Source organism: Calonectris borealis, chromosome 2, assembly GCF_964195595.1.
Source record: "Calonectris borealis chromosome 2, bCalBor7.hap1.2, whole genome shotgun sequence".
NCBI lineage: Eukaryota > Metazoa > Chordata > Aves > Procellariiformes > Procellariidae > Calonectris > Calonectris borealis.
The window spans coordinates 93,314,553-93,338,813 of NC_134313.1; the positions used below are offsets into that span (position 1 = coordinate 93,314,553).

General features: G+C 48.6%; 1 protein-coding gene across 2 annotated transcripts in view; it reads right to left on the bottom strand.

The window, feature by feature from the left end:
* The window catches only part of BCL2 (BCL2 apoptosis regulator), a 96,926-nt gene extending 73,681 nt beyond the window's left edge, over nt 1–23,245 (bottom strand). Inside the window, exons 1-2 of one of the 2 annotated variants that reach the window (XM_075142543.1) lie at nt 21,412–23,245; nt 20,535–20,782 (exon numbers count right to left, since the gene is read on the bottom strand). In XM_075142543.1, coding sequence (XP_074998644.1) covers nt 20,732–20,782; nt 21,412–22,014 — 654 coding nt within the window. In that variant the 5' untranslated portion in view covers nt 22,015–23,245 and the 3' untranslated portion in view covers nt 20,535–20,731. Of the gene's footprint in view, nt 1–20,534; nt 20,783–21,411 lie in introns of those variants that run through there. The other variant, XM_075142542.1, reaches the window with a different exon arrangement.
* Between the last annotated feature and the right edge of the window lie 1,016 nt (nt 23,246–24,261).

Consider the following 24,261-nt stretch of genomic DNA (forward strand, 5'->3'; position numbering starts at 1 on the left):
CTCTGAATTTGTACTTTGAAGTAGTAGGAAACTTACAAAGATTTTGCTGAAAATATATATTCAACATCATTTGTTGACAATTCCAAACATCAAATAGCCTCCTGTACCTGCTTGATTATTTAAACAAAGCTAGTTCAGTTTGCCTGCCAAGCTAAATGTTTCTGAAGTCACCATTCAGACAACCACCAAGTTACATAAACTGTGAAGACAGGTCTTCAGAAGCCCCAACCAAGCCCTGCAGCACATCCACAGAGCCCACTGAAAGAATAGAGCTCGGCTTTACGGGGGATTACTGAAGAACAGCTATTTCTGAAATCTTCCGTGACTTGCCACTCTTGCTCTGCAAGAAGAGCGCTTTGTTCCTCTTCAGCCAAACCCAACGCTGCAATACACTAAAGACTGCTCAGGAGCAACGCAGCCTCTTTCCAAAAAAAGACTACTGGTTCACGGACTCGTTCAGGAACAGCTGCTCCTCCATACCTGTTTCTGAATAACACGTGAGTAGAGAAATCCTGGGAAATCAAAAATGTCAAGCTACGGACTAGTGAGATATGTTAGTCACCTACATGCAGGTCATTGGGTACCAATGGAGGTTAACTAACCAGTGGAGGTTAACTAACTGTCCTGGATGAGCTGTATGAACAGCTGTTAGAAAATCAGAAGAAGAGTCACTACAAAACCTTAAAGATCAAAGAGCGGAGTCTCTGCTGGCAGAACCACCAGGAGTTTCCCAAAGGGTTTCCGTGGAGCTCTCCCCGTGGGATAGCTTGGATACGACGAAATCACTGGCGATTTTCACGGCCTATCACTCTGCGTACAAGTGATCCCTCATGAACATGCCTTTTCACACACAAAATGGTGCTCTCACATGGAAAATAAGCAATTTATTTTGCATATAAGTTCAGTCTTTGTGTATGAAAGTTAACATGCAAACAAGTACATGAAAACCAGTGTTGTGTTTTCTAAGTTTAATTCTAAAAGTACACTGCACAAGGAATAGCGAGAAGGCATACCGAACAGCTAAGTACAATTCATACATTTTAAGATAATACCTTTTTTCCTACTCTTGCCTCTCTGAAGATCTTTCTTAACTCAGCAGTTCGCCACATACCCACTTGCCTTCAAAACATCCCACAAAGGTTTGTGAATGTGTAATAAATGCAGAAGACATGCCTCCCATAGCTTGCATTAATAAGGGTAGGGTTGCATTTCAATCAAAGGAATGATAATTATGTACTTAAAGAAATTTTTCTTAATGGGTAGGCAGCAGTGAAAAAGAACATATTCATGCATCTGTGCAGTGTGGTCTCTGTCCATGAAAAATCCAGTGAGGCTTAACAGTTGCATGAGGAGGATGTGGGATGCCTTTTCTCCTGTCCACTTCCCCTGGCTCACGCACCTCTAAAAGGTCCTACCATCGCAGGTCTACAGCTCTGTTGGCAGTTTCACCAACCGGTTTTACCAAGCCTCTCCTCCAAACTCCCACACAGCAGAAGTATCCAGCTTGAGCCCGCATCTTCTACGCTAGCAAGGAGGAAAGCTTGAGAACTACTGCTACACCCACAGCTGTTTTCCACGAATCTGAAGAATGCAATCAGCCTAATTGTTTCTTTGAAGATAGACCATCCTTTTCCTGTGGCCTAATTTAGACTCAACATTAAAAGCATATAAAGCTAAAAATGGAAAATCACTCATAATTGAACTTGTAAAATATAGAATCTATTTTTCATGAAACAATCTCAAATTCTACTTTCTTTTTCTCGTACAGACGGTTTCCTACCTCACATGGAACACACTATAGCAATGACCTACTCGGTATGAACTCCGGCACTTCTGACCTGTAGCAAGCAGGACACAACCCGAGGTGAAAAAAGACGGCTTCGGATATGACTCAAAGTGTACCAAGGTCAAGTGAGAGTCTGCTGGGACTGGGATCACGCCCGCCAGGACTGCAGACCTTCTGAGACAAAAGCAGTACATGACAGAAGAGCACAGAGGCAAGAGCAGGAGGCCAATAAACATTGGCCTTTCGCTGAAAATGAGCAGCTGTTGGGTGTTATGATAAGCCGCTAAAATAATGCTGTTTACTTGCCAGTGAGTAAGCAGTTTCAGAGCATGCTTAGTAGCGGGAATGTTATACTAGCAACACGCACAATTCTGAAACATGAAACGTCTTCAATTTAGCAGGAGAAACTGAAGTTGTGATATACTCAATCACCTGTTTGGCTCAGACCGCAGGGCCCAGGTTGCACCCAGCTGACGATACGACCTTCACACAAAGGCCGGCATGCAAGGAGCTAGAAAAATGCCCCCAAACAAGAAGTCTAATGGGTCCTCGCAAAAGCCGGGAACTGTGCTATCCATTCTTCAGCACCATCTACTGGTACCGTACCTAGCATCAAACTATTCATTCGCCTGCAGGCCATGGCCAGCTGTCACTTGCCCATTCCTCCAAGAAAATCACAGACCCCACCAGGTCCAGGGTCCCTCTGTCACTAACAACAGACTGTCCCACATGGCAGATACTCCCCAATGACACTTCTGGGACTTACCAAACTCCTTCCCATGCTGAGCTTAGATTTGAACCAGCTCGTATGATACCAGGGGCCCGGATTGAGGCTGTTTCAGGTCAGTAAACGAGATGATGTACTCCCATGACCAAGGCGTTCCTGATCATACCTGCAATACTGACCTATAAATACCCTTGGATCTGCTGACCACAGAATGCCATCTGACAGGCGCTATCTTTCTTCCTCTTCACGCCTCTATCACCTTTCGGGCTTCAGTCGCATCTAAGTGGCATCATCCCACTCGAGTGACTTGGACAACGATGCTCCACTCATTCAAGAACAGCTTTAGGAGGACAAGAGACAAAGCGCAAGGCACGGCGGCATCCCCAAGGATGGTACGCACGCTAACCACAGGCAAACATACTAGCTTTGCATGGGGGAAGCGCAGACCACCCCAGCTGTGCCTCCCTGAAATGGAAAGGTGTTTATGTCTCACCACACAAGCTCTGAGCAGCACTCGCAAAACCAGCCCCCAGCAAATACTGGAAACGCGGGTGGCAGCTGGTTAGGCTGCTTCTGGAAAGCAAAGCAGTTGAAGGAAATGTTCTCATTAATAGAAAGAGGCTTTCTGGGGCCACGTGGACAGTTCGGGAGACCAGAGTCAGTACAATGCACAGGCTCTCATCTCTGCTTCAGCGTCCTCATGCCCTGTTGTTTCACTGCTTTAGCTGAATGTTGGGGAAGTGTTGACAGGGATTTCAAAGGGAAGTTTCGAGTCTAAACACATTGTTGAATCCAGGCCCTTGGTAGTTGTTTTGTTGCACAAGAGAAAGGAGGGAAAACACGAAATAAAAAACCCACTGCAAGCACTTTCCCAGAGCACAGGCGCAATCACCCAAAGGGCTGAAGCCCAGCCGGTCCCGCGCCCTGCCCACCCACCGACTCGCGCGCAGCATCCCTCCGCCAGCCTCCAAATGTCACGCCGCCAAATCGGTCAGCACCGTTTCATTTGTTTAAATGGCGATTGCAATGGGAGCTGATCGGCATCTCCGCTCTCCAGGAGCAAATGCCCTGCCGCACCTGGTCCTCCCCCTGCCAGCCCAGCACCCAGCTGGAAATCATGACCATTTCTCAGGGATGCTGCCAGGCTACTTAGTAGAGCATAGCCTGAAGAGAAGATGAAAATCACCGCTGGCAAGAAAAAAAATGCTAACTGGGATTTTTCAGCCTGTTTTGGGAAGACACGGTAGATGTAAAGACCAAAAAAAAAAAACCATCTTTCTTATCTTCTTGCGTAAGAAAGCACTTTTGAAGATTCAGAACAAACAAAATTTTCCCAAACGGAGGGTAAAGAAGGACCCAAATAAGATGACAATTACTGACATTCCACTTTAAGCCTAATTTTTAGGTCTGAACACGGAATTCAAATATACAATACATAATGTAGGCAGAAGTGAATTTCACCCTCTGATACCCGTGTTTTTTTCCTGTTTGGCTCAGTCATTTAGAGGAACAACTTTCCCCTTGAACTCTAATCATTTTTGAATGAATTATTAAAAAGCCTGACTTTACAAGCAGATTTCCTTTTATATACAACAGCACACAAATAAAAGAGGAAACTGATTAAACAGGGAACATGACAGTATTCACTTGACAGCATACTTTGTAAAAACCAAATTGGGCATGTGTGGTGCATGTGCGCACATCTGCGAGCGAGGAGGGGTGGTTTATTTCTTCAGTCTTCCTTCTCATTTAGAATAAGCATGTGCCATTCTGGCACTTTTAATTTTAACACATCCAGCTAATTATGATTTTTTTTAAAGTTGGTAGTGCCTTTTTAAAGCGATAAAATACTTTAGCTTGCATTTATATTTATTTCTATAAATTTATTTTGAAGTAATGGAGCTTAAGTTGCATTCTTGAATAGCTTGCGTTTCATCTCCAAAAAATGCTAACAACTCTGCAATATATAACTTATTCCTTCTTGTTGCAAACAGACTCTAGATTATAGTCATAATAAAAAACCAAGGGATGCTGCCAGCTCTCTTTTGAAAAGTCACGGCAATAAGATGTCTACATTTTGCAACTTCATGTACTTATTCAAGACCGATAAAAGACTTCTTTTGAAGTAAATTATAAGTGTGCAGTACTTTGAAGTGATTAAAAAGGAGTAAAATAGCTAAATATGCCTATTTTTTTTGTGAAAACAATCACGTTTGTAACAGCAAGGATGTAGCATGAATGGGAACAGTTTTCCCGTAACTCCAGGCATTAAAGCAAAGCTTCTCTCGGGGTGGATGGGCACGTGGGACTAACCATGGTTTTCGTGTCCAGCCACTGCATAGGCTGAGGCTTCTGTTGATGACAAGGGAGCCAGAGCCATCCACCCCTCGTACCCCTCATTGAGGCGTTTCTCACCGGTGTTACCTTTGCACCAAGGACTTTGCCTTCAAAGAACAATTTAATCCAAAACGTAGCAGGCAGAGTTCCCTTGGCTCTGTGCTTCCTCTGCAATGCATTTTTTCCAGGTCCTTTCTGTGCATTTCTGTGGAGGGCATACACGTTCAATAACTTACACATTTGTCCCTATTAGATACTATTAGCTTTCCATATAAATCTCATTCAAAAAAAAAAAAAAAAAAAGATTAACGAGGAACATGAACATACTAGCCAGCTTGCTTTCAGAAAATTACAAATCCATGCAAGAACATGATGACAAGATGATTTTGAATGAAAATAACACCAGTATAATCCAAGCCTAGGAAACGATTCCTCCGATATTACGGTCACAAACACTAAGGCTGATTTTTTGGGTACAAATCGGACTGTGAATCTCAGTCTACGGGGCTACCCAGAATGATATCAGTTATCTTGTAAAACTCTCCTGCTCTTCGGAGGACCAGCGCAAGCCTGCTCATCACCTAATGCCAGCTGAGGCTCATTGGGAGAAGCACCGCGATGCCCATGCCTGGCCCTGACCCTCAGCACTGGGGTGAGTTCTGCCCACAGTGAGTAACCGGAGGGGACACGCTGCCAAGCCACACACCCGATACCCACCAGCCAGATCACGTACCCAATTGCCGGCTAACGGCACAGAGTAGACGGCATGTATCCTCTCTGGCGTGCGATCCTGCAACCTCGAGCAACGCTGACGTCCGAGGACTGTTTGCCAAGACACTGACTGCTGCACTGGGCCCTGGGGTCATACATCAAATGTTCACATGCACTGACAGATGTTTATGTTGGTCATCCTGATTTAACTCCCATTACATCATTTACTAAGCTACTGATGTTATCATAAACGATTAAACAAGCCGGCAAAGGAGACTCGAATACAAATTTGATTCCCTCGTGGCATGAGGGCATTACACTCCAGACTGTGCCTTGCTCTTAAATCAAATTGAACAACTGTACAAATTCTTTAATTCATTTGAATTCTGTATAAAAAAGAGCCATTTTTTCCTTTCTTTTTTTTTTTCAGGAGACTGATTTCGTTCATCATTTGACCATCGCAGGATGAATTAAAGGTATTAAAAGGTAACGGGGGGGGGAGGGGCAGGCCTTGAATCACAAATTATTGGTATAAAACTAAAACCACTTTTGTATTTTAATTAAGGAGCCGTACAGGCTGGGATTCATTTCAGCTACCTTAATTCCTAAACATCTACTGCATTATCTAGTGCTTCCAGTCACTTCTGGTTTGTGTCTGGACTATTTTAACATACTGAAAATAACTGCAAGTTTTGAGGGAGCAAAATTAATAAGCAGAGGAAGTCCTCAATCTAGTGTGTACATAACATGCTTGCTGCCTGCCACTGAAATCTTATTATCAAATACAAGGGGTTAAATTTAAACTCCATGACCGCCTCCCTGCTTGCTTGGTTGTCATTAAGTGTGGGGAGGGAATAGGAAACACTTCACACATCTTGTTTTCCGCTTCTAATATATTTTTGAGTTTTCTAGTGCAGGCTTTGCTTGGATGTGTAATCACTGTGGAATGGCTACTATACCCTTGCTACACTGCATAATACTTTCCCTTCCTCCTTCTGTAGGATTCCTCAGGAAAATAGGCACTTTGTGTTTTTGGCCCTAAGGACAGAACATAATGTACTGTCTCTAGGAAAAAAAAAAAAAATCATTAAAACATTTTCCACTACTTTAAAAAAACCCAACACATGAAGTACTACTGTACTTCATTTACACACATGACCTCATAGATAGATGTGTGCATCCACACATACACAAATGCATTCAATTTTCAATTTAGCTATTTATAGAGCTCTATAATTTTTCCTGGCTCAAGTTTTAGTAAGCCTTCCCTGATGGGGTTCAGTTCACACGGTTTCGCAGCCCTTCATTTTGCTTCGCGTTCATATCCATGGAACATCCCTTCCCCATCCCCGCCTCCTCCTAGAATCCCATTTAATGTTTTGCCGATTAAATTGGCTGGCTGCTTTACTGAACTCATCACAAAACCCAGTGGGTTTTTTCTTTCCCAAGGAGCCGCATGTGTTTTGTTAGTTTTTCTTGCAATCTCCTAGTGGCAAAGCTCACGGACGCAGTTGTGTCTGTCTACAACCATCCTTCTTTTGCTGATGTAACATTCGACGCACATCTAGAGGATCTTGGCAGAGAGTTGCATAAAGGTCTTCCAGCCATGCTGTTGCTCCCTTAAGTAGGAGCTATGCAGGTTTCGGGAACATTTGAGAGTCATGGAGCCTTCCAGCCAAGCTGGCGGCAGTTCTGGAAGATGGGCATCCACACAATACTGTTTGCTTGCTCCGCTTCCAGTGAGATGAGCAGCAAGATTGCCGTGCTCAGAGACCTCAAGGCGGGGAAAACTTTTTCTCACCCTGGAGTCAGTCTACTCTTTGCTCCCCTCGTATTTCAGCAAACCGGCTTGTCCCAGGGTGAAGGACACCCCCGGCTGATCTAGGACAGTCGGGTCTGGTGGTACTTGGTCTCTTCCCATCCCCTTTCCAGCCCTCCAGGCTGGGAGGCAAGGCTGAACCGCACCGCAACCCAGCAAGCTCCTGTTGCATGCGTGCCCACCGAGAGCTAAACGCCTGGTCGTGTAACTTCCAGCTAAGCTCTGCTTTCTTCTGGTAAGAAATCACCTCCCCGCTGTGTCAAGGTGCAGTGCTGGAGCACACAGGCACACAACAACAACGAGAGAGAAACAACTAATTGCCCCCTCTCTCCACGTTACAGAGCTCAGCTGACTCGGGCCAGAGGCGTACAGCCTGCATAAAGGACAGAGAGGTAGAGCTCAGAAAGTAAAAAGCTATTAAAGCGAAAACCCATGAGGCAGATAACAGCTTGCTGCCAGACTTTTCAAAATTTAAGTGTTGATTGTTCAGAATTTATGTCTAGATTTTTCTTAAGAATGCAATTTCCTGGCACATGGTACAAGTCGCTCTAGACCTGCATGTCAGCACAGCAGGCATCCTGTTGCAAAGGTTATTATGGAACTATTGAATGTTTTCATGCCAAATTTGTCCAAATTAAACCGAGGGGAATGGAAATACTTTCCCTGGATAGGTGGTGGTTGCATTAGGTGGGTTTGTTTATAAGGAGAATAAAAGTTACAGCTAAATATAAAAGCAGATATATCATAATATTGTCTGAGAACTTGAATAACATGTCATTCAGCCTGCATGCTGTGGAAAGAACATGAAGGTCAAGTCTAAAATAAGATCAGTGACTGTTTGACAATAGAAACATGTAGGAGGTAGAACAGGAGAATTTTCCACATTTTTTTAAATGACATTTTTCTTTCAAAAAATATTCTTGCCTACCTTGCTACGGGTCTGACGCAAAACCCTGTTGAACTTCGTGCAAAACATACTGCTGAATTCGGCATGTTTTTTTGATCAGCCCCCTGGCAAACCTGCATTAGTCATTTGTGCCAACTGTTTACTTTTTGCATTATGCTCAGTTGGGAAAATGAAAGAAGGCTGCTCCGTTGCATTTTTGGTTTCAGAGAGTTTCACTTTCTGCTTCAGCCCCCTCATCCTGCTTCCCTGGAAGCCAGGGACTTCAGCGAGGCTGCTCCCACCTCTTAAAGGTAAGTACATCTGGGTTTGCAGCATTGGGGAGCTAGCAGAATCCCTGGCAAGGTCAAAAAGAGGGGGAAAAAAAAAAGAAAAAGACCCAAACCACCACTTGAAATACTTCATAAAATCCAAAGAGTTCCTTTTGTTCATCCACCAAAACCTGGAGTGAAGAAATGACGTCAGGGACTTGCCATTTCCAGAAGTGCAACCAAGGCAGGGATTTCAGCCCCTGCCTTGCGGCAGGGGTAACCGCCCCTCAGCAAGTCTTGTAGGAGAAAGAGGGAACTCACAACCCCAGTCTTGACAGAGACATCCAGTGTACTCTTATTTCAGTCAGTGATGTCGGAGGTACATTTCTCTCTCCTCCCCTATATTCACTTTTAAATATAATTTAACTATAATAATAGCTTTTAAACTAAATATTGTTACAGCCACCTACCTGTAAAAGGTGTTACAAAAGGAGTCTTGCAAATGCCCTAAGCCCCCTCCCAACAACCCCGTTGACAAAATCCCATGATTTTGAAGCAAAGGCAGAGACAGAAACTAGTCCAAGGCCAAGGTCTGAAGGCAATCCCTCTTTTTCCTTGAGCTGTGGCAGACAGTCCATGTAGTTTATAGAGCTAATGCCAAAACATCCATTGCCCTCATGTCACTCCGTGGGAGGACTCTCAGGGTTCCCAGGAAGAAGGGTCTGGGGCAGAGGAAGGGTAGAGCATCCTCTCCACAGCTCCCCCAACCTGTCCCTGTCCTCTGCAGACTCCGCACCAAAGCTCGGGGTGGATGAGGGCTGCCAGCTGCCCTTTGGCAAGCCCAGCCCCACGGCCACCCTTTTGCTACTGGGCATCCCCGTATTTCAAGTGGGAGCTCACATCAAAATGAGCCACGCGGTGCTTTCGTATTTCTCAAGCGCAAAGATGCCTCTGTGGAGCAGCGGGGGAAGGGAGGGAGGGAAGCGGTCTGCAAGGTCTCTGCCCTGGAGAGGACTTGTCTCCTCTGAGGGACCTCTGATGAGGTTGCAGGAGAGGTGGAGCAAGGAGCCGGTGCCTTGTAGCGCACCAGCCTTGCTGGGGGGAGAGCCCCCTGGCACAGCCCGGCCAGAGCCCGCTGTGGGGCAGGGGGGCTGCAGGGACAGGTCCTGCTCCTGTCTGTGCTTCGTGGCCCCCTTCCGCCTGACCTCCAGACCTTGGGGCCGACATGGCCAAAATTAGTATCACACTGAGGGCTGGCACGCGATGGCTTTGACCCTAACGATCCCACTGGGAACGCAGTATTGTTCTGGCCCTATTAACAATAATTTGCATGTTGTCTAATGGCCCTGGGAGGAAAAAAAATAAAAATAAAAAGGGTGGCAGGCCCTGAGGGAGGAGGAGAGGAAATGGGAGTGCTGCCATTTTCTTCTGAGAACTGGCAAAATAAGAAGGCTGACTTTCTTACAGAGCCAGAGGTAAAACTAGTCATTGCAAAATTATTTAATATCTAACTAATCACCCAGTCTTCGTCGCTTTAAGGCAGGGTTTTGAGAACCTGGGCCATTTAGCTATACCAAAGAGCTCTTGTCAAACCAGCCTGGTAGGGACCTCGATCACAGGAAACTTATTTTAGCGGGACCCCGAGTCTCTCCCAAGGTGCTGGTGACAGTGACCTTTCACGATGAGGAGTTGCTCTCAACAGGAGGATCTGAACTACAGAGACGAGGGGCGTCTGCACACGGTGTTTCTCCATCGTGCTTAGAGACTTACATATAAAGAGCAGTCAGTAACACCAAGCTGCCACAGTTCCAGTCTCTTTTTTTTTTTGTTGAGAGGAGTTTCTTTAGGCATCAAAGTGTCCTCAAAACCAAACAAGCTGGCTGTCCATCCCTTCCAAGGGAACAGGTAGTTTATTCCAGCTGTCAGCAACTGCAAACCAAACAGCTCCTCTCCCACTGTCAGTTTTAGCTCTAGGCCAGTTATTAAAATTAAACAGTTTCGTTTGTGAGAATGATGTATTTGTGTCTGCAGGGGGGAGAGAAGGGAGCAGAGAGGGAAAAAAAAAAGAGAGCAAGTTTTCTAAAACAAACCCTAAGCCGGTTCACACAGCCTAACAGCGTGCCAGTGCTGCCATTAAACTGCCACCCAAGTCCCAGCCTGCGGGATGTGCTACCATGCCCCAAACAGCCTTCTCGCTGGGTTGGGGAAAACAAAATAAAGTAATAAAAAAAAGGCAAGAAATTCCAACCGCTTGAAAAATAAATACACTCTTCCCTTGTGAAACAAACAACCTTAACAGATATGAGAAAAGGTACGAAGAGACGCCTTGACAGGTTTCCCCACCGCTTGTGCCACCCAGGCTGGAAAGCAGAGTGGGGGGAGCTCCCCCTCTCGCAGTCCTAAAGCACCGGGGAGGCTCACCAGCTCGCCCCTGGGGCTGAGGCACGGCTTTACTGGCCGAAGTTGAACAGGGCCAATTTCCAGAAAGCCACCGTGGTCCTAGTGGGACACCACCACCCCAGCCCAGGCAGGCACCATCAGAGGGAAGGTTGTAGCATCCCGGGCCCGGTTCCCCTTGCAGCGAGGACGCCGAGGGAAGCTGAGGAGCACTCTCAAGGCAAAACCCAGGGCAGCCTCGCTCCAGTTTTCCACCGCTGCACAGACGTGCCCAACCATCCACTACAAGCAAGGCTTTGCACGACACTTTATAGACCCCTTTTTGGGTCTGCCCACACGCTCACTGCTATATGAGGCTGGATACCGCCGGTTTTAGCGTCCGTACTGGAAAAAAAATAGCTATTGACTCCAACCGGGCAAGGATTTCACACATTCAGTCCAGAGCCAAATAGGCGAATTTTCTACTGCAGGAATTTTTTGCAGACAGCCATGAGCTACTGCAGAAGCCTGAACAGACTCCAGGCCGGCTCATTTACTTGCAGCCTTGATTGCCACCTGACATTTCAAGCCACCGGTTGTATTTCGTCCCTTGCCGGTGCGCCCTGCCGCCGCGCTCCAGCCCCGCAAGGAGGAAAGCCTTTCCCTCGCCCAGGCTTCACGGCAGCGCTGCTATTTATTGCAGATCTGGGCAATGGAGAAAGGACCGGGTCAAGCTGGAACCTGAAAATAACACGGGCATTAGGCCTCTTCTCGGTTATATTCGGGACCTTTTGCATCCAGCAGCAGACTGGGGATTAGATATTTAGACAGCGTGATTTACTGTGATTTGCCAGATGACTTCAGGAGAGGGTTTTTGGATATGTGTAACCTGAACTAAAATTTGCAGACACTTGGAGCACGATGTAGGATTTCCTTCTGTTATGAACGAGGGAGTTTTTACTTCAGCTTTTTTAATGTCATTTTTTACTTGAGCTGTGCGTACGTTCTTGAGAAGTTCAACAGATTTTACTAATCTACAACACTGATCATCTGATTCTGCCAATGGAAATGCCAACTCATTTACTACTGTATTTGAATTTGTCTTTGAATTATTTTTAGGTCTTTTTTCTCTAGAAAAACGATTAGAAATAGGGTCCTCTACTACATTTTATAATACACAGTCTGAACATGTGATGAATATTCTTAAGAAAGGAGTTCTTTCCTTTAGAGACAAAGCTGGCAATAGTTATTCCATCGCAAGGACAGGCCACAGGACTGTCCCGTACCGCAGAGGGAGGCATTTCTCTGGCCTCCCGTCCAAGGTCCTATCCTGACTGACTCACGCAAGTCTCTCCAGAGCACGTGACAGGAATTTTGCCTCCTAAGCCTCAGTTCAGCGAGATAGTTAAAACTAACTTCAACCTCATGGTCAAGCCCAAAGGCTTGATTACTACTTAGTTTTTTTTTTCTGCCTGTATCTGAACACTTAAGCTTCAGCTTGTGAATGGAAGCAAAAGAATACGTGTGCATGAAGATACTTCTTACAGGTGCATGTAATATAGCTTATTGCTCCTTCCCCCGAAGTGCCACAGACAGCTTTTACATATGGTGGGAATGGAAAAGGAAGGACAATATCCTTCTTGAAACACATAAAGGAAAACATTAACATTGTCGTTTGCCATTTCTCACACTGCTCACCCTTTTCCGAAATAAAAACTAGAAATCAATGCCTGAAACTGATCTGTTTAATCTGTTTCCATCACAAGCATTGCTAAACGCATCCGAACAGTGGAGCTGGAAAAGTTTAAGCCTAATTTCCATTTAACTTTTTCTTTCTTTCTTCTACCTCCTCTCTCCACTCAAATCTCACCCCCAGGTAGTTTCACAATCTGACTCACTTTGCTCTTTCCCAGGCTAGCGAGCTCCAGCAATGACAAAATGTAACGCTACAGATTTGAATTTTATTCTAAGCCCCAAATTACCACAACAGACATTTTGTTCAGTATTGTGCCTTGTATGACTTCTTTTTTTTAATTGAAAAACAGCAGCCCAACTCATGATAGCATGGTGGGCAACAATACATTTCCCAGACCTGGTGTGCTGTATAGCTAGCAAGAATACCGATTTCATAGCTGGGTTAACTGAAAAAGAGAGATATTAATGATTTGCCCCATATCCTATCGTGTACTCAGTACTAGAGCCAAGAAGAGGAAGTTAAGTTTTGACTCTCAGTTGCTTTCTCGAACAACTGCGCAACAGCCTCTTTCAATCACTAATGGGGCCTTTTCTTTTTGATAGTACCTGGCCCATGTACATAAATTACTCACCGTAGTACCCCGAAACCCACTGAGTTGCCTTTTCAATCAACTAAATGGAGTCATCCTTTTTATGCTTCAGTAAAATAAAATAGCAATAAAATGATGCGTGCACTGAAGGATGCTGACTATTTCTTTTAACTGACTCTAAATGTGGCAATTCAAAACAGATCCTCAGTTAGTGCAGGAGTAAATTCAGTGATGCGGGTGCTCTTAGCAACACAACAAGCGCCTTTACAATTACCTTTAGAAAGCACATGCAGAAGAAGTTTTCCCCTGGATGGATGAGACCAGCAGTGCATCCATCCCAGTATCCCCAGTCACCGACCAGCACCAGGTGCTCTGGGGGAGAAGCAATGTAATAGATGATGATAATTTCGAGATAGCACTCCCCCGAGAAAGGTCTACCCTCAGCACCTGGTGATCTTGTTTCAGCAGCTGATGTTACATTTACCCCAAGGTGTATGACTGCCCTTCCAAGCAATGTTATTTGAACGTAAGTATAGATGTTTTCCTTACCCTTATAAATACCTAAACCTTTCCTGAACGCAACTTAGTATTTCCACTCACAGCTCTCCCATGAAAACAGCTCCCAAAGGTTAACCATGCGTTGCAGAAAAGGCTGTTTTTCTCTATTAGTTGAAAACCTGTGGCTTTTTCATTTGATCTTATTTTTCTTGCCGCATATACAAAGTAAACATAACTACAATTGTCCAATTAAGTGCCTCTTCCTGTTCCTATTGAAGTCAATGGCAACTCTTTCTAAAATCAGATTTGTTTTCTTACTCATTAACTGTAAAATCCAGAAACCCGCAAGGAACTTTCCAACAAGGGGGATTTAGCAAACTCCATCGATACACAATAATTATGACAGCAAACTAACATTAGGATAAATTAACAGAAAATAAATTCTAGTCTTTTAGATGCATTTGGAAAAGTTATCCAGTTTCATAGTCTTTCAGGAGCCAAAAAAAAAAAAAAAGGCAAAAAAAAAAAAGCCATCAGATTGTTAATGAGACCGAAAGCCAGAGTAAAATAAAAATCCCTCCAATCTGTCATCGGCATTCGTGTTTGCCAAGAAGGCCTGGATGTTATCCGGCTGGGGAAGAGAAGATTTATGGTACCGCACACCTTCATCCGTCCTATTATTATACATGAAATGGAAAATAAAACAGGCCAGTACTGCCCGCAGAAATAATCAGTATTTTGCTGCCACTGAGTAACAAGTGTTATTATTATTACTAAGCCAGGAGGTACGGGAGCAGCCACGAGGTGCTCATAAATAAATTATTTAAAAAACCCCAACAAACCAAAGAGGGCTGGGCTCACCCTCCCGAGGGCGTGAAGGAAAATGACACAGGCCAGGGAGGGGGGTGGGAAGGGCCGGGCCCAGCGCACGCCGCGGCCGGCGGCCGGGCAGCGTCACCCAGGACCGCGTCCGATGCCCGAGGCCCAGCGCCAGCAGCGGTGATGGAAAGGGACGGTCAGAAAGGCCTGCGGAAAGCCGAGGACCGCCAGCCCTCCATGCAGCGGAAAGACAAATCAGGCAAAGAACCAGACGCCCGCCGAATACAAGCGTGCGGGCCCCGGGAGCGCCAGCAGGCTGCGGGGTGCAGGGCTGTGCGCTCACCCCTGCCCGGCCGCACCCTTCACCGTAACCCCAACCGCTAAACGCGATGGAAAAGCAATAGCCAAAAAATAAAAATTCGCTTTGCCACAGGAGAGTTGTTGTTTCATCAGACCTACGGTGCTGGTTTTTAGCCACGGCTGCTCAACCGCCGAGGCTGCTGACCCAGCGGGCAGCCACCCAGAGCCCCGGCCAGCAGCGAGCGCCCGCTGCCCCCGGGGTAGGACCGCGGTGCTCAAACAGCGCGGGCCAGCCCGGCCAGGCGGCTGCGGAGCGAGAGGGAAAGCAAGGACGCGGCAAGATTGCTGGCAGCTCGCGTTAGCGAGCAGAGCGGCGTACGGAAAGCCACCACTTGAGCCTGTCCTGCCCCAAGCCCCGGGCCCGGCATCCCTCGGTGGCGATGGCGGAGCGCGAGGCTGGCTCGTCGCTGCGCCAGGCACAAACCACCACGGGAGACCAAAGCCACAGCGGAGGTTTCGGAGCGGCACCCGCGTGCTGCTCCCATTTCTACACCCGCCTCCCTCCACTATCCCAGGTCCAACCCACTGGAAGATGATCCTCTCGTCAAGGATGCCTGTATCAGGCACAAGGGCTTAATGTTTGCTGGCGATGCAGTACAAAGTTCCTGTGCTGCCTCAGGAAGCCCAGGCCCTGGTATCTGCCCGCTGAGAAAATGCTTCTGCTCCACGTGCAATTTCACACATCATTGCACAGGTCTTGTGATTCTCCTGCTAGAGCCGTGCTTTACCATCAGAGAAACGCTTCTGCCTCGGCAGAAAAATTCAACTGGATTTTCTTCGTGGATTCCCGACTCCGAATTTCAAGCTACATACTCGAAAAACTAAGCTACTTACTGCCCAGCAGAACTAACGCAGCCACTTGAGAGAAGCCTGTGTTAATGCGGGCACAGAACTAACTTCTTTCTCAATATTGAAAGTAAAGTAAAACCTTTTAATAGGATTGCTCTTTGAACTTTATGGTTCTTTGTAAGATCAAGGCAAATGACATCACCTCCATAACGCAGACCCCTGGCTCTGAAATTTTAAAGGTCATGGTCAATACATATATTAAAAAAAAAAAGAAAGAAAAAAAAAGACAAAAAAAAGACGAGACTTCTGAGAAAATACGCAACCTAACGTTGTTGCAAGTTATGGATGATGCTATTATAAATGAAAGGGACTAGAGAACCACAATCTGCCCTAGCGCTTCTACTCCTTACTTCAGCACAGATCCTCCGCAGAATGAATTTCTTGCTCTTCAGCAACAGCAAAAAGAAAAATATTTTGATAATATTTTGAGAATTTGATTATAAACCCACAAAGCCACAAAAACTGGCAAAGGACCTAGAAGGTGTAACACTTGAAACTGCCAATTCATTTATTTAACTGAGTGGATTTCAGATAGTTTCCTTTTACTAGTCAAACAGTGACTTGGGGTTAGCCCCACTGGGGATTGAGTCGTTACAAGGCCGCATGTCGCCGGCAAAAAAAACTCAAAGCGCCTCTGCTCCAGCGCGGGGCATCCGGCTCCGAGCAAGGCACTGTCCCGTGCCGGACGAGCGAGAGGGTTTTGCTCGGGCCTTGCAAGAGAAGCGAGGCGCTGCGCAGGCAGGCGCCTGGCTGAGCTGCTGGGAGAGCAGCGCCAGAGCCCGAAAGGGATGAGACCTGGGTCGGTGCCCCGCACATGAGCACGGGAAGGCCCCTGCGTCACACCGACACCCACGACCTCTAGCACTGTCCCGGAGGCGGACGCATCTGCCATCCCTCGCCTTCATGAGGGGGCTACGAACCGTCGCGGGGCACAGCGGCTCTCCACACTTCCTTTCCAAGGCGTGCCACCGAGCAAAGAGAATTAATGATTTACTAGGCAAAATAAAAAAGAGGAAGCTCAGTGATTAGGGCAGTCAACCCAGGAGAAGGGAAACCTGGGGTCTAGTTGCCGGTCCAAGAACCATTTATTCATTTGGCTGTAGACAGCCACCTGGGAAAACACATCAGACAGCAGGAATTAGACACCCCGGTTCTTCCTCCTCCACCAAATGAAATCTCACCCCTGCAGAAGGAGGAGGAGTCCTGTTGCCAAAGGGAAGGACACCTCGGCAAAACCAGCAGCCATCTGGCAGGAGAAGCCTCCTGAGATGTCGGAGATGCAGGTGTATACCCCCCTGCCAGACTGGAGAAGGTCTCGTAGGCAAACCTCCCGTTACCTCGGGAGAGGCCTTAACCAAGGAGCCGCCAGGAGAAGCAGGGGCTTCTCCTCGGCTGCGTTTGCGCGTGACGATGGCACGTGAGTGACAGCGGCTGGGCCGGAGAATGCCTGCCGGCTTCGCGACATAGAGGGTCTTCGCAACGGTGTCCCCGAGAGCGTGCCGAGTGGCTGCCCTCTCTCAAGGCAGGAGCAGCTGCCGGCTGGCTTGGGCGAGAACAGCGAGAAGCCAGGGACTTCTGCCACCCTTCCGGTTAGGCAGGCACTCAGAGGATGCAACCTAAGGTCCAATTCACACACCTAAATCCTTCCCCATATCTGGCCTTAATTCTCAAACAGAATAAAGAACCGCAATAAAAGAACAGAATTGGATGAAAACACACGACCACCACATTCCTGGTTCAAATGTAAATATTGTCATTTAAAATGACGCTTTCTTGGCTGAATTTTCAACACGATGCTGCTTCTCTCACCTGGGCTTCTTTACATTCTTTACTTCAAAAATGTACTTGTCTACGCAGATATGATGGTACCTGTGTCTCCTTCTACAGTTCCCATGCTCTTGCTTTTTCTTGAACAGCTCAGGAAGGAAGCCGAATGTTGGACTAGAAGTGCCCAGAGCTGAGCACGGTCCCACGTACGTTAGGTTGTGGGTCCAAAGGGGGAGCCCATCACTGCAAGACACACACAGTTATTTTCCCCACCCGGCTGCATCACTTCAATGTTCCCTACGTCAAAGTCAAAAGTCGCCAAGCGCGACAGCCCACTGCCAAGCCAGTCCCTCCGCAGCTCAAACACCAGGCTCTAAAAAACGAAATGAAGCCATTAAGTTGTCAGTCAGAAAGCATACATTATACCAAGTACCACGAAATTGCAGAGATGAGCTGGTTCTCCTCTTATTTCTTTTGTGACACAATTAAGATGTTATCAGGCCAAAGTACAATATTGCGGTATCCTGGCCTACGTGAAAATCTTTGAAAGCTGCATTTATTTGCCACCAGAACCACAAGCTAATAATACAGCCTCCGTGCAGGCAGTCCCCATCTGTTGCCTTTTCTAAGTTTTGAACAAACCCACAACACTGTGTATTGTAAGGGTATTAACAATCCCCAGATACCATTCACAGCGATGTCTAGTGCCTGAAATTTATACTCCACCAGCTATATCCCCTTCCAACCTGCCCTTCGATATGCTTCCTTCCTTCTTCGTTTTCCTTGCAATATAAAGAATTCATGTCCTGAAAATACATTGTCAACTTATAGAACCGATTCCAAAGAAACAGATAAATAAGAAAGACATTTCAACCAAACTTCAGACCCGAGTGTAAGACATAGGCCCATACGACAGACTCAAAGCACGCGCTGTCCAACTTACTCACTGTGTAACGCGTGCTCATGACTAACTCCGACGCTCTCTTCTCTACTACTACACAGTCTCTAATAAACTCACCACTCCGCAACATACCAGGGAGCCACAACATAAAGGAGGAGAAAGCTACAACAGCTGGCGCTCCCACTTGTTGCAGGAACCTGCGTGTCGGGGAGATCTTGCCCGCAGCTGTGCTGAGGTCCTACAAAGCATCACCACCTACAAGGTGATCAGCTACGTTGGAAGAGCCATTTATGACGCTTTAATAAGGTTCGTACATGGGGTATGGTGCAAGCGCAAAGCTGAAAACTGAGTACATATATTAATGTATGCTTTTCCACTGACAGATCCTGAAAGCTAGAAAAAGAAAAAAAGAAAAATCCACTGCCCCATGCCACCCTTGATTTCTTCTGTCTGAAGAGAGGATCCTTAAAAGCTGTGTTTGCAACTTCGTGTTAGTCTTCTGCTCTTTGTAACCAGCTAGAAGGTTTTGCCTGTGTTTAATAATCCCACGGCTCAAAGGTACCAGGCATTTCCCAGACAGACAGGCAAAAGCCACCCTGGGGTAGTGTTTTGCACATCATCTTGTAATGTGTACATTACAAATAACACGTGGCAGTAAATGGCATCACATGCATTCAAACTCTGGAGCTTTTGTTTATAGGAAACCTCAATAACAACTCAACGGCTATTGATAAGAAGCATCTTTTCCTTTTAAAGGCAGTCAGTGCTCACAGTCCGAGTTTCTTGTATTGCTAACCGTTGAGAAACAGCTCCAGCACTCGCCTCATCTGGCCAATCACGCCTGGTAACACCTGTCTTTTCACATTCTCCGTTTTATTCATTATTTATGTTTCTCTTTACACAATACACCCGCAGGACAATACATCTCCAGCATGCTTACGGATTTGATCCAAAGCTCACTGGAGTCAACAGAATGACTTCACTGGCTCTGGAGCGAACCGAGGGCCCCAGCTCCGCAAACGGGCTTCCAGCCTGAGGAGGGACTTACGCACAAGTTAGGCATCCCAGCCCAGACGTGCAGTCGCAAAATCCCTAACCCTTTAGCTGCTCATCTTTTAACCAGCCAAGGTCTCCAAAAGCCTGTGCTGTTTGCAGATTTTTTTTTCCCCCAGTTATCTGTTTCGTGAAAAAAAAAAAAATCACCGACAAACCCTCTGTAGTGATCCATGAAACAGGGGACCAGGGGATAGGTCTCCCTCTCCCAAGTGTGGTCCCATCCACTAAGTGCTGGAGTCATTTTATGTGTGTGTGTATGTATATATATGTGTGTGTGCCTGTATATGTATGCATATTTGTATATGCATATGTATATATGTATATAAACACACAGACACACACACACGCACACACATTTTTTGCTCCCCCTTCTGGCCCCATGAATCTCGAATATTTTTTCTTCTTGGTGGAAGCAGGGGAGAGCAGGAGAATGATCCTGCCTCCAACGTGACTTGTAGCCAAGGATCTGCAGCACTCCTGTGGGAGGTGCGCAGCGTGGGTTCCAGCTGAGAAAAGGACCCCAAAGCCTTACTCCCTCCATTATGGCAGCACGTAGATGTCCTCTGGACCCCCGGACACGTATACCCTTTAGTCAGGCGGGTTCAGCAGCGGGAAGGCAGCATCTTCAGTTTTGAACAGAGATGGCCAATGCAGGTGGCACGTTACTGAGCCTAACGCTGACTTAGCAAGAGACCCAGTGCTGAGAATTTAACGTGGTAATGCTTCACAAACGCCGGGCTTGCAAACCATGTTAACTGGGAAACATATACTGTACTTTACATTCCTTTACACACGCCTCTTAAAGGTGTGCTGTGTAATCGAGTCAGCTCTCTGACTGCATTTCACAGGGGACCGAACCTGAAATTGCCGGTCTCTTACCTAGCAGACCTCCATTTCTAGGTGACTTACGCCCACTCTCAGCCCATACGTAAAGTTTCCTCTTCAGTATAACTCTTACTGTTTCTTCCCCCAATGCATTAATACCATAAGCTTTACACATACAACAGATTTGGTTTGTGGGAGAGCAGCTGGGACCACTTTTTGTTACAGTATATCAATTAATACAGGAAAAAAGGAAAGAGATACCCTTTCAATTTCAATGCGGTTATTTATTTTGGAAAGAGAGAGGGAGAAAAAGGAAAGGCTTTTGATCGACTACCAGTGTAAAAGCTGTCCATTTTCCACAAGTGGAAATCTTCCCTTTCTGGATGATGCTGAAGCCTGCCCCGGCCAGAGGTGATCTCTACCCCAGAAACACAGTCACTCGTTGGATCACAACAAATACTCATTTTCCAGAACAATCCCACGGACACGGCTCCTGGCACCTTTGTTTCATCTCGAGACAAAGACAGATTTTTCACACTAGACATACCCTACACCGTAAAACCCCGCTGCCACCGCAGCTGTAGACGCCAGCACCGACGGCCACCTGCCCGCCTGTAGCCCCGGGATCCCGTGTTCGTCATGCGCCTGCCTGGCACCTCACCCCTAACGGGCAGGGATGCCTGCACGCACACACACACGCAGGTCGTCCCTGCTGCCCCCGTGCCTGGGATCTGTCGCGACGTGCCTGCCCCCGGCAGCTGGACGGGTGCCTCTGCTGCCCCTTCCCACCCCGCTGTGGGACCCTGCCTTGGCCGGGGCTAGTGCTGCCGGCAGGCGAGGGTGGACGGGGGTAGGAGAGCGGAGACTGCTGATGAAGAGGGTGCCTCGCTCATCCTTTTTGCTCCCGAGCTCTAGCTGCTCCCCCCATCCCAAACCGCTCCACCGTAACCCCGCAACGAGGTGAAACTCGACAGCTGGCAAAAGGCTTACGCCGCTTCGGCAGCCGCCAGTGCAGCCACCCCCTAGGCAAACCTTCTGGTCCCCGCAACGCGAGTGCAACCCCCCGGGCACTGCCCACCCCGGAGCCCCACCGGCTGCGGGCCCGAGGCGGGAAAGGGAACGAGCGATCGGGGGACGTACCCAGCCTCCGTTGTCCTGGATCCAGTTGTGCAGGTGCCGGTTCAGGTACTCGGTCATCCAGGCGGCGATGCTGTCCACGAGGGGTGACATCTCCCGGTTGACGCTCTCCACGCACATCACGCCGCCGAACTCGAAGAAGGCCACGATCCTGCCCCAGTTAACCCCGTCTCGGAAGAGCTCCTCCACCACCGCCACGAAGCGGCCCCTGGCCGTGAAGGGCGTCAGGTGCAGCTGGCCGGACATTTGGGCAAAGTCCCTCTGGTAGCGGCGGGAGAACTCGTCCCCCGCCTGGCGCAGGGCGAGGTGGACGACCTGGGGCGCGGGGCGCAGCCCCTCGGCTGGGGGCGCGTGGCTAGCAGCAGCCGAGCCGGGGGGCTCGGGGTGCGGTGACACCAGGCCAGTGTGATCAGAGGAAGTCCCAGCAGCAGCAGCAACCGCAGCAGCAGCAGCAGCAGCAGCAGCAGCAGGAGGAGAGAGACCTGGAGGCAGGGGTGCCCTGTCCTCGCCGGCAGCCCAGTCGTATCCCCTCTGCGAGAGTTTATAGTGGATGTACTTCAGCACTATCTCCCGGTTATCGTAGCCTCTTCTCCCCGGATGAGCCATAATTCCCAAGAGGAAGCAGCAAGAGGAAGGGAGAGAGGAAGAAGAGGAGCAGGATGAACCCAAAAAAGTAAAGCAGCCAATAATAATAAAATTAATAACACCAAAAATTATAATCCAGTTACTGTATCGGGCACGCTTTCATTCATGGTGGTGTGGGGGAGTTCTCAGGGTCTCAGAGGTACTTTGTCTTCTCAGCGTTTCCTCCTTGGTTTGAGATGCACAGTATAAATAGGGATTAAAATGCTGTAAATACGTTACTTCCAGGTGCACATTTATTACTTATTATAAATTTACTTTAGGACCATTTCCTCCTCGGTGTTGAAATACATCTTAAAAAATATTATACCGATTCAAAATCAGGTGCATTTTCCCCTAGGTGCTGAACTACCACAGACACGAAGGAGCAGACGAACACACACCGTAAAAACTGCAATTCAATACGATTTGCTAAACAGCCTTGGATGAACGTTAATCCAACGCACTTTAAGCTAGAAACCTCAACACTGCTTTTTTTGTTAAGTTACACAAACTAAATTTCCTCTGTAAAGTACTTACTTGGACTATAAATATGTTCCTCTGTCAAGTTTCCTCTAAAAAAAAAAAAAGCAACAACAAAACCCAAACATCCTAAGTCTTCAGAAACGTTAAGTTCTGGCCGCTTTGATGCTTCAAGTCACCAAGGGGATGGGAAAGGGACAAAAAAAAAATATCTCTACGATGTCAAATGTTTTTTCCCAGACTCCTGTTTAACAGACATCTCCAAAGATGTGTCAAAGCTCAGAAAATCCCGCCTTGCAGCCCGGGAAGGCGAACAACCCCAAAGAGACGGAAAATCCTGGAGACCAGATGAACCACATTTGAATCCAAGCTCTCGCAGAAGTGCTCCGTTTTTCCCTCCAGTGCAACGTACAGACATATGCATTTACGTAGTTTCATTCAGACACCGATCGCAGGAGCCCGGTGCTTCCACACACACGCACGCACACACCAAGAAAAAAAAAATGTATGTAGGTAATTAATTCTTTTTCACAAGGAAGCGCGTAAAAACAGTAACAAAAAATAAAAATAAAGAAGGAAAATTGCTTTTGACTGTGGCTCCGGGAAGAAATGCCATTTCCCGAGCAGCTTTGTATCTGAGGAGGAAGAGCCCCGGCGCTGCCGCGGAGGGGCGCGGACGGGGCGTGTGTGCGGTGTGACTGCTGCCGATGGGGACCGCGGCCGCGGCGCCGCTGCCCGCCCGCCCGCCCGCCCGCGCAGCCCCGCGCACCCCGCCGGCTCCGGGCGGCTCCTCCGGGCGCTCCGCGCTGCTGCTGCCGGCGGCGGCGGCGGCGGCGGCTCCGGGCGGCTCCGGGCGGCGGCGGCTCCGAGCGGCGGCGGCGGGCGCGGGCGGGGAGCTCTCCCGGCGGCGGCGGCGGCGGCGGGGGGGAGCGGAGCGGAGCGGAGCGGCGGGGGCGGGGAGAGGCGGGGAGGAGCGGAGCCCGAGGGGGAGGCTCCGGCCGCGGCCCCGCGCGGCGCAGCCGGGCGCGGCGGTTTCCTAGAGCTCCGCCTCACGCTTCATTCAAGAAAAGGGGGAAATGGGGAGGGGGGTGCGGAGAAAAAAAAAAAAGGCGGCGGGGGAAGCGAGCAGCCCCGCGCAGCCCGGGCCCGCCCTCCATCGCGGCGCGGGCCTGGGGCCGGCGGCGGGGGGGCGGCGGCGGCGGCGGCGGGGCGGAGCGGCGCGGAGCGGCGCGGCGCGGAGGGGCGGCACTCGGGCCGCGGGTGGTGCTGGCGGCCCCCGCCACCGCCCGCCCTCCGCCGCCTGCGCGGAGGAAGCGGGCGGCGGAGGCGGCCAGGCAGCGCGGCGGCGGGCGGCGAGCGCCGGCTCTCCGCGGGGGAGCGCCCCCGCGCACCGCTCCGCGCTTCTGCCGCCCCGCGCCGGGCGGGAGGGGTGAGGCTGCTGCAGCTGCGCGGATTTATTTAAAATAATAATAATAATTTAAAAAAAAATAAGATGGAGGGTGGAGAGGAGGAAAAGCCCGAATCATCCTTTTAAAACGAAAAGTGGCCCGATGTAGGCGGGCCAGGCGAGGTGGTTCGGGGCGGGCCCCTGCGCGGCCGCGGAGCCCCTGCAGGGCCAGGGGCCGGGGACAGGCCGGGGCCCGCGGGCCACCCCCCGGCGGCAGCCCCGCTGTGCGGGGTCCCGCACACCTGCTCGGCACACGCCGCCCGGTCGGTTTTCAGGCGTGCCCGTGGGACAGGCGGGGAGTT